The sequence below is a fragment of the Otolemur garnettii genome, unplaced genomic scaffold (genome assembly GCF_000181295.1).
Source record: "Otolemur garnettii isolate 467f Iridium unplaced genomic scaffold, OtoGar3 scaffold00092, whole genome shotgun sequence".
Taxonomy (NCBI): Eukaryota; Metazoa; Chordata; class Mammalia; order Primates; family Galagidae; genus Otolemur; species Otolemur garnettii.
In genome coordinates this window covers 1,307,033-1,321,129 of record NW_003852487.1, presented here as the reverse complement: position 1 = coordinate 1,321,129, position 14,097 = coordinate 1,307,033, and the positions used below count along the sequence as shown (strand labels likewise).

At 45.4% G+C, this 14,097-nt stretch overlaps 1 protein-coding gene across 1 annotated transcript in view; it reads right to left on the bottom strand.

Annotated features, from left to right (window-relative positions):
- The window catches only part of MMD2 (monocyte to macrophage differentiation associated 2), a 70,152-nt gene extending 56,777 nt beyond the window's left edge, over positions 1-13,375 (bottom strand). The window contains exons 1-2 of the mRNA XM_012808701.1: positions 13,341-13,375; positions 13,225-13,309 (exon numbers count right to left, since the gene is read on the bottom strand). Of these exons, the coding sequence (XP_012664155.1) occupies positions 13,225-13,271 (47 nt within the window). The 5' untranslated portion in view covers positions 13,272-13,309; positions 13,341-13,375. The remainder of the gene's footprint in view (positions 1-13,224; positions 13,310-13,340) is intronic.
- Positions 13,376-14,097: the final 722 nt, after the last annotated feature.

Here is a 14,097-nt window from a genome sequence, read left to right as displayed (position 1 = left end):
AGACTCGCTTGAGCCCAGGAGTTGGAGGTTGCTGTGAGCTGTGATGCCACAGCACTCTACCCAGGGGGACAGCTTGAGGTTCTATCGCAAAAAAAAAAAAAAAGAAAAGAATAAAAATAAAAAATAAAATTACGAGTTACTTTAAGACAAAAAGTTTTTATACAAAATTCTTTCTTATATAAAATTATTTTCTTTTCTTTTATCTTTCTTTATTAAAAGTATATCTTCATACCCATGTCTTCTAAAACATCTTTCTTTTTTACTTACTGGTTCTTTTTATTTTTAATTCTAAACTTAGGAAAAAGAAAATTGTATACAAAGTCTCAGCCAAGCTTCTTCAAAAGCCTACAATGTTAAAAGAGCCAGATGTTTAACTTAACCTTAAGATTCCATCTAAATAGTGGGGTAGGGCGATTAAGCTTGATCTGCCAATGGCACAGAAGCTGTGGAATACACCGGAGGTTGTATTTTACCTGCTACTTCAGAGATGGAGCCACAAAGGCAGGTCCATCATCAGAGCTTATGTAAAGAGGCAGCCATATTTAGGGATGATTTCTCTAAGTAGAAAATATGTGACATTTTTGAGTTTTTCACTTTGTGTAGGAAAAGCTTCAACCTACCCTGAGTTATATCAGCAGATACTTATTTCTTCTGGTTGAAGGCATTTCAGTAAAGTCTACTTGAATGTTTTCAAAGGGTGTAGTTCCTGTATTTTGAATACCTGGTGGCAGATCGGGACTTTGTTTGGCATTAAATTGGCTACAGGTGACACATCTTTGTCTTATTGCTTTTGCCAGGCTTGCTAGATGTTTTATGTAGAAATAGTTTCCTAATAGTTGTTCCAGAGTGTAGTGTCCTAGATGGGTGGACTCGTGCACAGCCTGCACTACAGTAGTTTTCAATAATTCTGGCACAACTATTCTTCCATCTTGTAAATACTTCTAACCATCATCTATGGCTAATGCTTGCTCTTGCTCTGACTACTCTAATTCTTTTTTACTGTATACAGGTGTTACATTTGGGAGTCAAGGTAGTAGGCCTGCAAGTAAACATTGGCTTGCTGCTACCCGACATGCTTCAGCATCAGCTTTAGTATTCTCTGCAGGGATCCTCAAACTTTTTAAACAGGGGGCCAGCTCACTGTCCCTCAGACCATTGGAGGGCCGGACTGCGGGCCCTAGGACGAGTCGGCTGCTAAGCAGGACAGGCAGCGGTGGCAAAAACACCCAGTGGTGGGCCGGATAAATGTCCTCCGTGGGCCACATGTGGCCTGCAGGCCGTAGTTTGAGGACGCCTGCTCTAAAGTAACATGTCTCTGCCCTTTTTGGTGCCCTTTGCAATGCATTACTGCCACCGTGCCAGGTTTCTACATAGCTTTCAATCAATAAGTTTTAAATTTCTTGGTGATACTTTCCTTGTTTTCCAGCTGAGTTTAATAGTTCTTTTTCTCTATACTTTGTATCATCCACATGGAGGGTTAAAACGGCATCACTATAAATGTGATTGTCTTATCTTTACTTATTCTAGAGCCTTGGTGAGTGCTACAATTTCTGCCTTTTGGGCAGGTGTCTCAGATGGGAGTTCTTTTCTTTAATGGCTTGGAATGCTTTTCCGTGAGAGCCTTTTACACTAGGGGCTCTTCATCAACCCTCTTTGTAACTTCATACAAGGGCTTAGCAAGCACAGCAAAATTTAGGATCTATAGGCAACAGAAGCCAACTGCCCTTAAAAATTCTCACAACGGCCACCTGGCCGTAGGAACAAGCAGGTTGCAAATCACCTGCTTTTTTTTCAGGAAATTTTATATTCACAATCCTTTAAATGTTTTAACAGGTTCAATGCCTGTAGCTCAGTGGCTAAGGCAGCAGCCACTACACTGGAGCTGGCAGGTTCAAACCCACCCCAGGCCTGCCAAACAACAATGACAACTACAACCAAAAAATAGCCAGGTGTTGTGGCAGGCACATGTAGTCCCAGCTACTTGGGAGGCTGAGGCAAGAGAGTCACTTAAGCCCAAGAGTTTGAGGTTGCTGTGAGCTATGACACTACGGCACTCTACCAAGGGCAACATAGTGAAACTGTCTCAAAAAAAAAAAAGTTTTAACAACATATCAGTTCCTAGAACACATCTTTTCTTAGTCTCATGACCTAATAGTAAATCACCCACATATTGCAGTAAGGTGCACCGTAACTGTTGTGCAGGAAAGGTTGACTGATCTCTGACCAGTGCTTCCCTAAAGATTGTAGGGGAGTTTTCTGGCATCCAAGTCCAGGTATATTGTCAAACAACTTCATTTTGGGAGTCTTCCCACTGGAAGGCAAACAGCTTCTGACTTACTGGAGCCACTTGGATAGTAAAGAAGGCATCTTTCAAATCTAAACAAGTGAACCAAGCAACCTCTGCTGATACCAAGCTAAGAAGAGTATACAGGTTTGGCAATGTTGGGTGCAAAGTTACAGTAACTTGATTAACTAGTCTTAAGTCCTGCACAGGGCAATATTCTGAAGTCCCTGCCTTTGATACAGGTAAAAAAGGGTGTTCCATTGTGACTAGCAGAGGTGGATAATTCCATAAGACCTTAGCCGGTTTAAAGGGGCCTGAATTCTTTCTCTCAGTGCTGCCCTTGGCATTGGATATGGCCTTTATCTGACAGGTTATGCCCCTATCTTTAGTATCACATACACAGCTTCCTGGTTTATGGATAGTCCAGAGGGCTTGTTTTCTGCCCATACCTTAGGCCACTTAGCAATTAACTCTGCCTCTAAGTTTTCTTGTTCTGGCCTCGTGAATAATCTCTATTCTTCTTCCTGGGGCATAGTTACAGTTAACAATAGATGTGGTGTAGGAATCTTGAGAATCAATAGTTCTCTGGTCAGTAAATGTTATCGTGGCCAAGTGTTTATGTATGGGAACTGATCAGGGTGTCCAGGCTTACAGTCACTACTCTCTATACCCATTTTACTAGACTTACATCTCAGCTCTCTTCTGATGGCCAGTCTACTCCAAAGGATAGCCATTCTAGCTTACAGAGTTTTTTCAGCCTTTTAGGGTTCATAGTAACTCCATAGTCCCTGACAAAGCCTTTTAAAAATTCTGAACCATTAACCCTAGGGGAGTTTCCTTAGATGGTGGAGAACCCATCCCTGCGATGCAGACAGACAAGGGGGGGGGGTTGAAGATCTCTCAGTCACCTGCCTGGCGGCGCCTCTTACAAGGCACCCGTATAAACCCGGGGCCTGGTTGCTGCTGCACAGCAAGTCACCCTTATGCCTTACGATGTCTCTATATGGAGCTATACAAAGAGTGACTCACTCTTTCACATACCGCTTATTCACAGAGACTAAACAATTCTTCTTAATCTCTTTTATTCTTGAGGCCCTCTGCCCTGTGGAGGCCCCCTGCCTTCTCCTGTTCCTTTTAACCCCTTACTGAGGCCCCCTGCCTCATGGAGGTCAATTCCTTTTCCTGTCCCTTTTTACTGAGGCTCACACCTCAAGGAGGTGATCAAGCTCCTCTTCCACTCTCCGGAATGGGCTTTCCTAGTATTATACCCAGTATTAATCCAGTTCTTACCTAAGTCCGGACGTGCTCTTCCCCCATACGTTCATTCCTCTGTTGGTAAGCTGCCACTGCAGAGGACCACCATGGGTCCTCCCCACCACACTGATGAGGCCCCCCACTCCATGCAATCTGCACAGGGATGCTCTTAGGGAACAGTGTCAGTCTGGGTGCTGGGGAGTACCCCCAAAGGGTGCTACATTGGAGTGGGGAAGCCCCCCCGAGTCTCTCGGTCCTAATCCGCCTGCTCATTTTCCCAGAGAGGGAATCAAAATGTTGCAGGAAAAATCAGGGAATTAAAACAGACAGACACTTACACCAACAATATAGAGGAAAGAACCTTTAATTACCGGCAAGAACACTGGTGCCTCAAGGCATGAGATGCTGAGTTTCTGAGGAACAGTTTTTTCCCAGACACTTTCATACCTTTTTTTTTCTTCAGTTCAATATCAGTTATATAGTTGTGGCTATAGATGTTAGAAGCCAGGATACTGTTATTAGTTACAAGTTCTTTTTTTCTTCTTTTGCTTTTCAAGGTTATTTCAGTTCAGCGTAAAGTTTGTTCTTATCTTTAGAGGAGGAGTTCTTCTGCAGTTGCCTGCTGCTTTTTCAGGATTACTAAGAAATATAAGATTTATTTCTCCTTCCTCGACGGAGCCATGGGGAGACCCAGATCATCCCTGCCCTGACCCTCTCAGGGTCCTTGGTGATCCCCAACAACTGCTTCAGCTGGATATTTTGGGAAGAGGAGACTTCATAAGGGAGCTGAAGAACAGACACCCCACCTTTGGTCTGATGCTCACTTCCTTTAAAGGAAGGCGCTGAGCACAGATAATTAGTATTGAGATGAGTCTCTCGATGCGGTCCTACGGGCAATGGGCCCGCAATGGGCCCACTATGACTTCTTTTTGTTTCCTCCTTGACTGACAAGCTGAGCTGACATATGTGCAGGAAGAAAAAGCAGGAAGGGAGATTTGTCCGGAAGCCTTACTCCAGCAGCAGCGCAGAATGGGCCCCCTCTGCTTCATTTAGAGTTAGTCACTGCCAACTCTGTGGTCAGTCAGGGCCCCCCTGTAGGCCAGAGGGACACATCCACAGGCATCGGGTCTACCCTCTGCACCCAAAGAAGCCAAGTGAGCAGGAGAGCCGCTCACTCACCCTGTGCCAGGCTCTGGGCCACACACTCACTGTGCTCAGTGTTTAGTGCCTCAGTTACTCTGTGACAGGTCTTCCTTACAGATCCATTTTACAGATGAGGACACTGAGGCTCCCTCAGTCAACTCTATGAAGTTACTACCATTATTATTTCCTATCTTCCAGCACAGGAAACTGAAGCACAGACAAGCCATGTGGCATGCCCAAGATCGCATAGTCAGTGGGAGTCCCAATGCAAAGGCAGGTAATTGGATGCCAGAACCCACAAGCCATGCCATTCTACCCCTACCATCTTCACATTCTCATTTGTGCCACCTGTTCCCCGGAAACATGGGGGAGATCCACCTGACCTGCCCTCCCCCCAGAGGTATGATGAAGACAGGATGAATTGAATTAAACTATAGGACACCTAGTTGGTGTCCACAAAGGACTTAAATATTGCAATGTTGTGTGGAAACCCCACCATTCAGTGTCAGGGTGATATCAGTAGAGAGATTGTTTTCCTATAACACCAATGCTGTGGATCCAGGCAGTTAATTATGGATCAGGGTTGATAGAGGTCTCCTATCACAGACAAAACCTAAATCTGTGCACAAACCCTCCAGCACCTGGGCCCCTGGGGTCCGGGGCTCATACTGCCATACTCTGACCTATAATCCTAAACTTCCACTTTGTGACTAACATGGGGCAGGCCCCAGGGAAGTATTTCTCCTCATCTCTTGTTCTGTGTCCTTGAAACAATAGATGACTCCATAGCCATCTATCTATACAATGGGATAATATTTGACTTTAACAAGTCAGAAAATTCTAACACCTGCTACAATGTGGATGTGGGCATTATGCTCAATGAAATTAGCCAGCTACATAAGGACAAAAATACTATGTTTCCAACTCATTTGAGTTATCTAGAGTCATCAAATTCATAGAGAAAGAAGGTAGAATGGAGGTTGCCAGGAGTTGGCAGGAGGGGAAATGAGGAGTATTTAAAGGGGATGGATTTGAGTTTGGGAAGATGCAAAAGTTCTGGTGATGGATGGTGGTGATGGTTACAAGACAGTGTGCATGTGCTTAATGCCACTCAACTGTGCCCTTGGAAATGGTTAGAATGTTTTACCAGAACAATAACTAGATCATTGCACAAACGCTGTGGATGTTCACGAGATGCACCATGGCTGACATCAGAAACAGGAGGATTTGAGCAGCAGAAGTACTCAGGAAAGAGAAGAGACAAATTCATCCACCGGTCAGAGTCTTCCTCTCAGGGAGCATGAATGCTATAGGTTCCCAAGAAAGTGTCATTTCCCAGCTCCAAGTTTCAGAGCCACTCATGCAAGGTCTTGGCTACTTCCAACAGGTGTGCATGGTAGGCAGGAACACCGTAATAGCAACAAATGCCTGTGACCACTGGGCTAGTATATGTGTCAGGCTAGACTTAATTTGCATAAAAGACGATTCCCATTCCTTATACTGGGAACCAGATGGACACTGAACCTTCAGGCATTGAGTGGTATCATTTTCATAAGATTCAGTCCCATTTTCAAAAAAATCAAACAAAATAGTTCAGCTTTATTTAACTACTTTGGGCTTTAACTTTTATGCTCATTAATCCTAATTTCTATTTTGCCTTTTAATTGAATAGAGCATTTTGGATATTTTAGTATAAAAGTAATTTAAATTTTTCCATTTTTTAACATATACTTTAAATTTGTGATGTTTCTTTTTGTTACTTTGTACTTTTTTTTTTTTTGAGTCAATCTGTCACCCAGGCTAAGAGTACACTGACATCAGCATAGTTTACCACAACCTCGAACCCCTGAGGTCAATTGATCCTCTTGCCTCAGTCTCCCAAGCAACTGAGACTACAGGTGCATGCACTACCACACCCAATTAATTTTTCTGTTTTTTTGTAGAGACAGGCTGGTCTCAAACTCCTGGTCTCAAGCAATGGCCCCAGCTTGGCTTCCAAGAGTGCTAGATTGCAAGTAGGAGCCACCTCATCCTGCCTACTTTGTACATTTTAATCTTTTAGACTACTGCTCCCCAAGAGAAATTTCTGCAGTAATGGAAATGTCCTATAGCTATACTCTTCAATATGATAACCACTGGCCACATGTGGTTACTGAGCACTTGAAATGTAGCCAGAACAGTTGAGTAGCTGGCCTGCTGATTCTATTTAATTTTAATGAATTTAGATTTAAATTTAAATAACCACAGCTGCCTAGTGCTTCCATATTGGATAGCACAGCTTTAGATGATTACTGTTAGTAGAACTTAAACTTAAGTGAAAATATTGACTATGAATAACATAGTCATTGATTTTGCTGCAGTGAAGTCAAGGAAAAAATAAATTGTATGAAATATATGGTAATTAATGAATTATTTGTGCTTTTATTTTATTACTCATCCAAGCATCGCTGGCCTGCAACAAATGCCAAGACAAACCTAGTGTGAATCCCTCCATTTTCTGAGACCTGGGCAAACCAAACAGGGATTAAAAAATGTACCTCCTCCCAGGACTGTGGAAACAATTAGATGAAATGGTTTTGGAAGTGCTCAGCACAATTAACACATGTTAAAAACAAGGCTCAGTGCCTGTGGCTCAAGCAGCTAAGGCGCCAGCCACATACACCTGAGCTGGTGGGTTCGAATCCAGCCCAGCCCGCCAAACAACAATGATGGCTGCAACCAAAAAATAGCCAGGCGTTGTAGCAGGCACCTGTAGTCCCAGCTACTTGGGAGGCAGAGGCAGGAAGACTCGCTTGAGCCCAGGAGTTGGAGGTTGCTGTGAGCTGTGATGCCACAGCACTCTACCAGAGTGACAGCTTGAGGCTCTTGAGGCTCTGTCTCAAAAAAAAATAAAAAACAGTTGCCTTTGATACTGGTTAAGATAAATGATGTAGTAGTCACTGTAATTTTGTCACTTTAGAAATTTATTTTTCACATAGGCAGGCAGAATCTCCTTCATTGAAAAGCTTCTCAGCTTGATTTTTAACCTTAAATCATTAGACACATGGTATTTGGGCTTCCACTCGTACACTCACTCCTGCCCTGTGGACATCTGGAGTGGACCAGCCAGTGAAGGGAAAAGAAGGCTGACCCACAGGTAGTGTGTCCTGAGAGTCCGGCCAGCCCCTACAAGGGCTTGGGCAGCAAGGAGCACTCTGAATTTCAGTCTGCATCCTGTGGGGAGTAAACCATCACATGATAACTATAGTCAGTTATTATGACTATAATTCTCCCCACAGTTGGCCTTGGCATTATCAATGTGGGAGGCAGAAAAGCAAAGAAGAATCAGACAAACCTCTGTGTGAATCCCTCCATTTGCTAAGACCTGGGCAAACCAAATAGGGATTAAAAAAATGTACCTCCTCCCAGGACTGTGGAAACGATTAGATGAGATGATATTGGAAAGTGCTCAGCACAAGGCCTGCCACGTGACCAGAGCTAATCTCCTCCACACCAGGCAGCCCTGCCAGGGACCAGTCTGTAGTAAGTAGCCCAACAAGATAGAAGTAGGTGAACCACACTTCTCCACCCTCCCTACCCCGCACATGCAGAAACCTGCTGAAGTTGGAAAGACCCTTGCCAAGAATAAAGGGCTGCTCAGACAACCCCATAGATCTTGAGAAACTTGCTTTCTACAAACTGCCTCAAATCCTCTCCACAAAGAAACAGACTGTAAATCACAATAACTATGACATCAATAACCACCACCTTTGAGCACCCAACTGTATACAAAGACTATGATGGATGATGCTTCACATATATCATCTTAATCATCTTGAGAACAAAAAATGTTTATAGAACCCAATACCTTGCAGAATAATGGAGTCCTAGCTGGAGTATGATTCTAAGTGGCTTCAAAGAGCCAGGCAGTAATCTGGGGAACCAAATCTACAGAAGCCCAGCCAGGACCACCATGGGTTTTACCCCAACCTCAGTGAGGGCAGAATTAAAGCACAAGCTTCAAGCTCCTTCCAAAGGCCCTCTCTGTAGATCATACTGGAACCTAACCTTTGTCTATGGGGCCTTAGGAGAAACTCTAAGCCCCGGACAAGAACTCCATCTCTCCAGCCATTTTTGGTGGGGGCCACTTCACTTGGTCATTTATAAACTGGCCAGCAATGGACGTTACATGGAACTTCACTTGTTAACCACAGGACTTAGGTAATGCCCAGAATAGACAATAGGCCAGAAATGTTTCTGCACAGAAAATTCCCCAGGACACTGGTGCCCTGTTGCAGAGGTGTCCCCTGCAACATTATGTACAGGAGTAGAATCCTGAAAAGAACCTAAATGTCCAAAAGTGGAAAATAATAACAGAAAGCAGGTTAGAACAATGAGATGGACTATGAAGCATACATTCAGCTAAGGTTGTACGTAATTAAGGAAGATAAGGGAAACAGCATTGCAGCAGGTCAAGTTTTTAAAATTAGGCTACAATACTATAAGTGGGGTATGTAGTATCAGCTATTTCTTAAAATGCATAGAAAAATGACTAGAATAAAACACACCAAAATGTTAACAGTGAGGATCCTGAGGTGGTGGAATTAAGGGTGACTGCTGCTTTCATTTTTATACCTACTTTGCATTATTTAGAACATTTTCTCCACAAAGGATGTGTTGCAATTTTAACCACAAAGTTGATATCTGTCCAGTGTCATGTAGCCAGTATCCATTCATTTTGACTGGTACCTTCTCAGATGCCCAGTACTGTTCTGGGTATGGATGGGGGCAGGGGAACCATAATGAACAGACAGCTGGACTACACTTGGCCCCCCACACACAACCTTGCAGCTGGGTGTGGCCATGTGAGTGAGTCTCACTCATGGGGAGTGAGATGTGTGTTACCTTCCAGAGCACAAAAAAATCCAGCTTGTTTTTCTCCCAAGTCAAGAAAGAGAACATTGCCAAGGCACTGAAGCACCCTGCATCCTCTCCCCAATTTCAACCTTTTCCCTCCCTTCCTTAGAGGGAACCCTGACTGGCTTTTTACACACTTCTAAACAATATAGTGGCTTTGCCCGTCCTTGAGTGTTATGTGTTTGGATTCATACTCAAATGTTTTGCCATCACTCAACAAGTCCATGAAATTTATCCATATTGTAGCCTAGAGCCAGAGTTCATTTTCATTTCTGGATACTACTCTGTTATTCTACCCATAATGGCTGTAAGGGGCATCTCAGGGTCTTGCTCACCAAGAACAAGGCTACTGAGAAGATTCCTGTCCATTTCCCCTGGGGAACATGGGCAGAACCCCAGAATAGAATGACCATGTCTTAGGATGTTGACGTGTCCAACTTTACAAGATAATTCCAAAGTATCCTGTAATACTTCTTACTACTGAATACTAAAATGGTGTCTCGTTTCTTATTCCTTTGATTACCACTGAGAGTGAGCCACTTTTCACCTGTTTATTACCCATTTGTGTTTTCTCTTTCAAGAAGTGCCTGTTTGTGTCTTTTACATTTTCTGTTGGGTTATTGGTCTTTTTCTTATTGTAGTTCTCTCCGTATTTTGGATGTCAATTATTTTTTGGCTAAATGTGTTGCAGATATGTCCTTCAAGTTTGTGGCTTCTTTTTTACTTTTTTTCTTTGCATTTTTTGATAAATAGGAATGCTTAATTTTCAATGTAGTCTAGTTTATCAATCTTTTCTTTATGGTTTGTACTTTATGTGCCTTCAGAAATCTTTACTTACCTTGAAGTCCAAGGTTATTCTTTTATACATTCTAAAGGTGTTAAAGTTTTTATTTATTTCATTCTTAAATTTTTAAACTATCTAGAAATCTTCTTTCTGTATGGTGTGAGGTAGTGCTCTAGTTTTACTTGTTCCCATCTGAACAATCGATTGTCTCTGTCCCATTTATTCAATAGACAATCATTGCCTAGTTTGATCAGCAATCTCTGTCAAAAATAAAATACCTTTATATGTATGGATTTGTTTCAGGTCTATTTTGCTCCCTTAGGCAATTTCCCTAATGCTGCATCACACTGTCTTAATCCTTATAGCTTTATGATAAGTACATTTCTTGATATAGAAAAAACAAATTCTGCTTGATTGGATAGTTACTTACAGCATGCACTCTATGTTAGAATCTAGGGATCAACTGGTCCATCCTTTGAGAAACAAGGCTCAGAGAGAGAGGCTATCTTCTGCAGTATCACATAGGATTTTTTTTTTTTTTAGACAGAGTCTTACTATGTTGCCCTCAGTAGAATGTTGTGGTGTCACAGCTCACCACAACCTCAAACTCTTGGGCTCAAGCAATTCTCTTGTCTCAGCCTCCCAAGTCCTGCTAGGACTACAGATGCCTGCCACAACACACGGCTATTTTTTGGTTGTAGTTGTCATTACTGTTTGGTAGGCCCAGGCTGGGTTTGAACCTGCCAGGTCTGGTGTATGAGCTACAGGCACCAGCTATCACATAGCATTTAAGTAGGAAAAACCATCTCTTACCATAGAGGATATTCAATATGGTAGACACTAGCCAAATGTGAGCACTTGGAGTTATGACTAGTCCAAATTTAAATGGGCTATAAGTATAAAATACATACCAGATATGGAACACCCATAGTGAAGAAAAGGATGTAAAATAGCTCATGAATAATTTCTTCATATTAATTACATGCTAAAATCATAATACTTTGGATAGAGTTAACTAAAATACAATCCAAAAAAATAATTTCGCCTGTTTATTTTGACCTCCTTATAACAAGATGGAATATTAGGCATACATTAAACTGAATGGCTACAAGAAAATTTAAAATTACATCTGTGACTTTTATATCTCTAATGGACAGCACTGGGTTATATCATTAAATCATTCAACCAAGAAGCTTTTATTAAGGACTTAATTTGTGGACTTCACAGCAGTAAGAATTGCATGACAGGAAGGGAACAGTAAATAGTTCTGATTGAGGCAATCAGTCCGTTTCCTCACTGGACCCATTACCCACAGTAGCAACACCAGTCCAGGCATGGAAGACTAGCTCCCTGGCCCCAGCCAGAGAGCTCTATTCCAGTTACAGAGGGGTGACTTGAGTGTCCAAATCTAGAGATTATTTGACCAACTGTCTCGTCTTTACAGATCCAGCCAGCTGAGGTCAGGAGAGGTTGAAACACCGGCCCAAGATGCAGGACGGCCAAGTCCCTATTGCAGAGGCTTCAGCATACCTTCCTTTCATGTCTGCACGCACAACCTTGAGCCCAGGGCTTCTCTCCTTCCCAGCAAACATTCCACCAACTTAAGTCTCACAACAGCACCCAGAACCCTTGAGAGAAAGACTTTGAAAGTCCAACTGCCCACTCTGGAAAAGACTGTGGTGGATTTGTGCAGCTAGGCCCTCCCATACTCTGCAGGGAGAGAAAATCTGCAAGAACTCACCCTCAAGTCCTTCTTGTGTATCACTTCTCTGGGTGGGATTCCTCATCCTTGCAAAGGATACACAATGCCCCAGGGATTGGGATGTAGGGACAGAGGGAGTCTGAGAGCCTTTCCTCCCCTGGGCCCATCCTAGCCCTGTGCCTCTTGGTCAAGCTGTGCTCAGTCTGCCCAGAACCTGCAGAGACTTCATGAACACCATGGACTCTCAACAACTTCCTGGAGATAACGTGTCACATGGCCATGAGTATGAAAAATGAAGCCCACGGGTCTCAAAGTCACAACCACCTAGAAGCCCCAGCACACACATGGCTCTTGAGCCTATAAAGGCAGGAGACCTGAAGTGAGGAGAGGCAATAGATGATACCCAGAGCAGGCGAGGTGGTTCCTCCAAAGAGAGTTTGGGGACTGAACCTGCCAGAACAGCCTGTCCTCCCCAAAAGTCACTGGGACTGAGCATTTTTCAGGAAAGGGTTTTTATGCAGCTGTTGAAGCAAGCACACCCCTCAACAAAATTTTACTGAAATTTAATCATTGTGGCCCCCCACCCCATCTCACAGTCCCAAGCTGTGGAAATTGGAAATCCAAGCAACAGGAGCTTAACTTCTGCTCCGCAATCCCATGGCAGGATCTGCCATCACCATTGCGAGGCTCAGAGAGGCTCACACTGTAAAAAAGACCGGTATGTACAGGTAGTCTCATTCCCTACCTGAAAAAGAGCACTTACCCATCCCTCCGACTTGTTGAGAGGTGAGCAGAGGCGGTGCAAACTCCCTTTATCCTTAACAATAGCGCCCGATTGGCGGTTCTGGGCTCCAGGCACTGTGGAAAGTGCTTTCCAAGGACCAGCTTACTTAATCCTCACCGGACCCTACGGGGGATTCTCATAACGCATATCTTGTAAACGTGGAAACTGAGGTTCAGACAGGCTGAGAGAAGAGGCGTAGGGATACGCGCTGTTCCCCAGCCGGGGGCTGACCGCCTGGCGGGAACCCGACTCAGACACCGGGACTCGACTACCTTGGCGCCAGCTTCCTCCTGCCCGGCCAGGGAATGCACCTGTCGCCCAGCGGTCCTGGCAGCGGGGCCTGGAGCCGCCCCTGCCCGCCGGTCCCCGCGGCTCACCTGGCGTATTTGGTCTTCTGGAAATCCAGCAGCCTAGGCGCGAACATCGCGGCGCTTCCATCAGCATCCGGCTGGGGCTCGGACCCTGGGGACTCTAAGATCCACGGGCAGGCGGCGCGGGTGGCTGAGCAGCAGGTTGCAGGGCACCGGCGGAGGCGCGGCGGGGCCGGAGCCCGAGAGGGAGCCGGAGCCGCAGGCGCCCCGGCCGCCGCCACCAAATCCCGAGCAGATGGTGGCGGGGGCGGGACGGGGGAGCAGGGGTGGAGGCGGGGCGGGGAGGGACAGAGGGGGAGGGGCAGGGGCTCTGGCCGCGCGCGCCGCCCCTCGCCAGTCCCCCGGCGCCTGGCCCCCAGGCCTCTACCCTCACCAGGGAGCTGGGGGCTGGGGGCAAGGGGCGGCGGGGACCTCTGGGGGCGGCGCGGACCTCCGGAGCCGGCGCCTGCCGGTCCCTCCGCCGGTAGTACCTAGGGGAGCAGAAGGCGGCCTGGACCTGACGAAGCCGCCGGCACCCCGAGGGCCTGGGCAGGGCTAGCAGGGACAGGTGCCCCCTGCGTGGCTGACCCCCGAACCCAACGGTGACCCGGCTTCCCAGCTCCCCGAGCTGTCCGCCTTCACCTCCCTGGGAGGCGCGACGGCCCCAGGGACTGATCCCGGGAAGAGCCACGACCCCCCCCTCCCCGCGAATGCTCCTCGCGCTGGACGGCGTGGCTCTACTGACCCTCAGGACCCCAATTCCAACGCACCTAGCCCCTGATCCCACCTCAACCCGGACCTACTGCAAAACCCAGCTTTCTCCTTTAGGAGACCTTGGCCAGGCTCTAGGCTATGGAAAACCAAGCTCCTCGTTAAAGGCTGCGTACTTTTTGAAGGCTG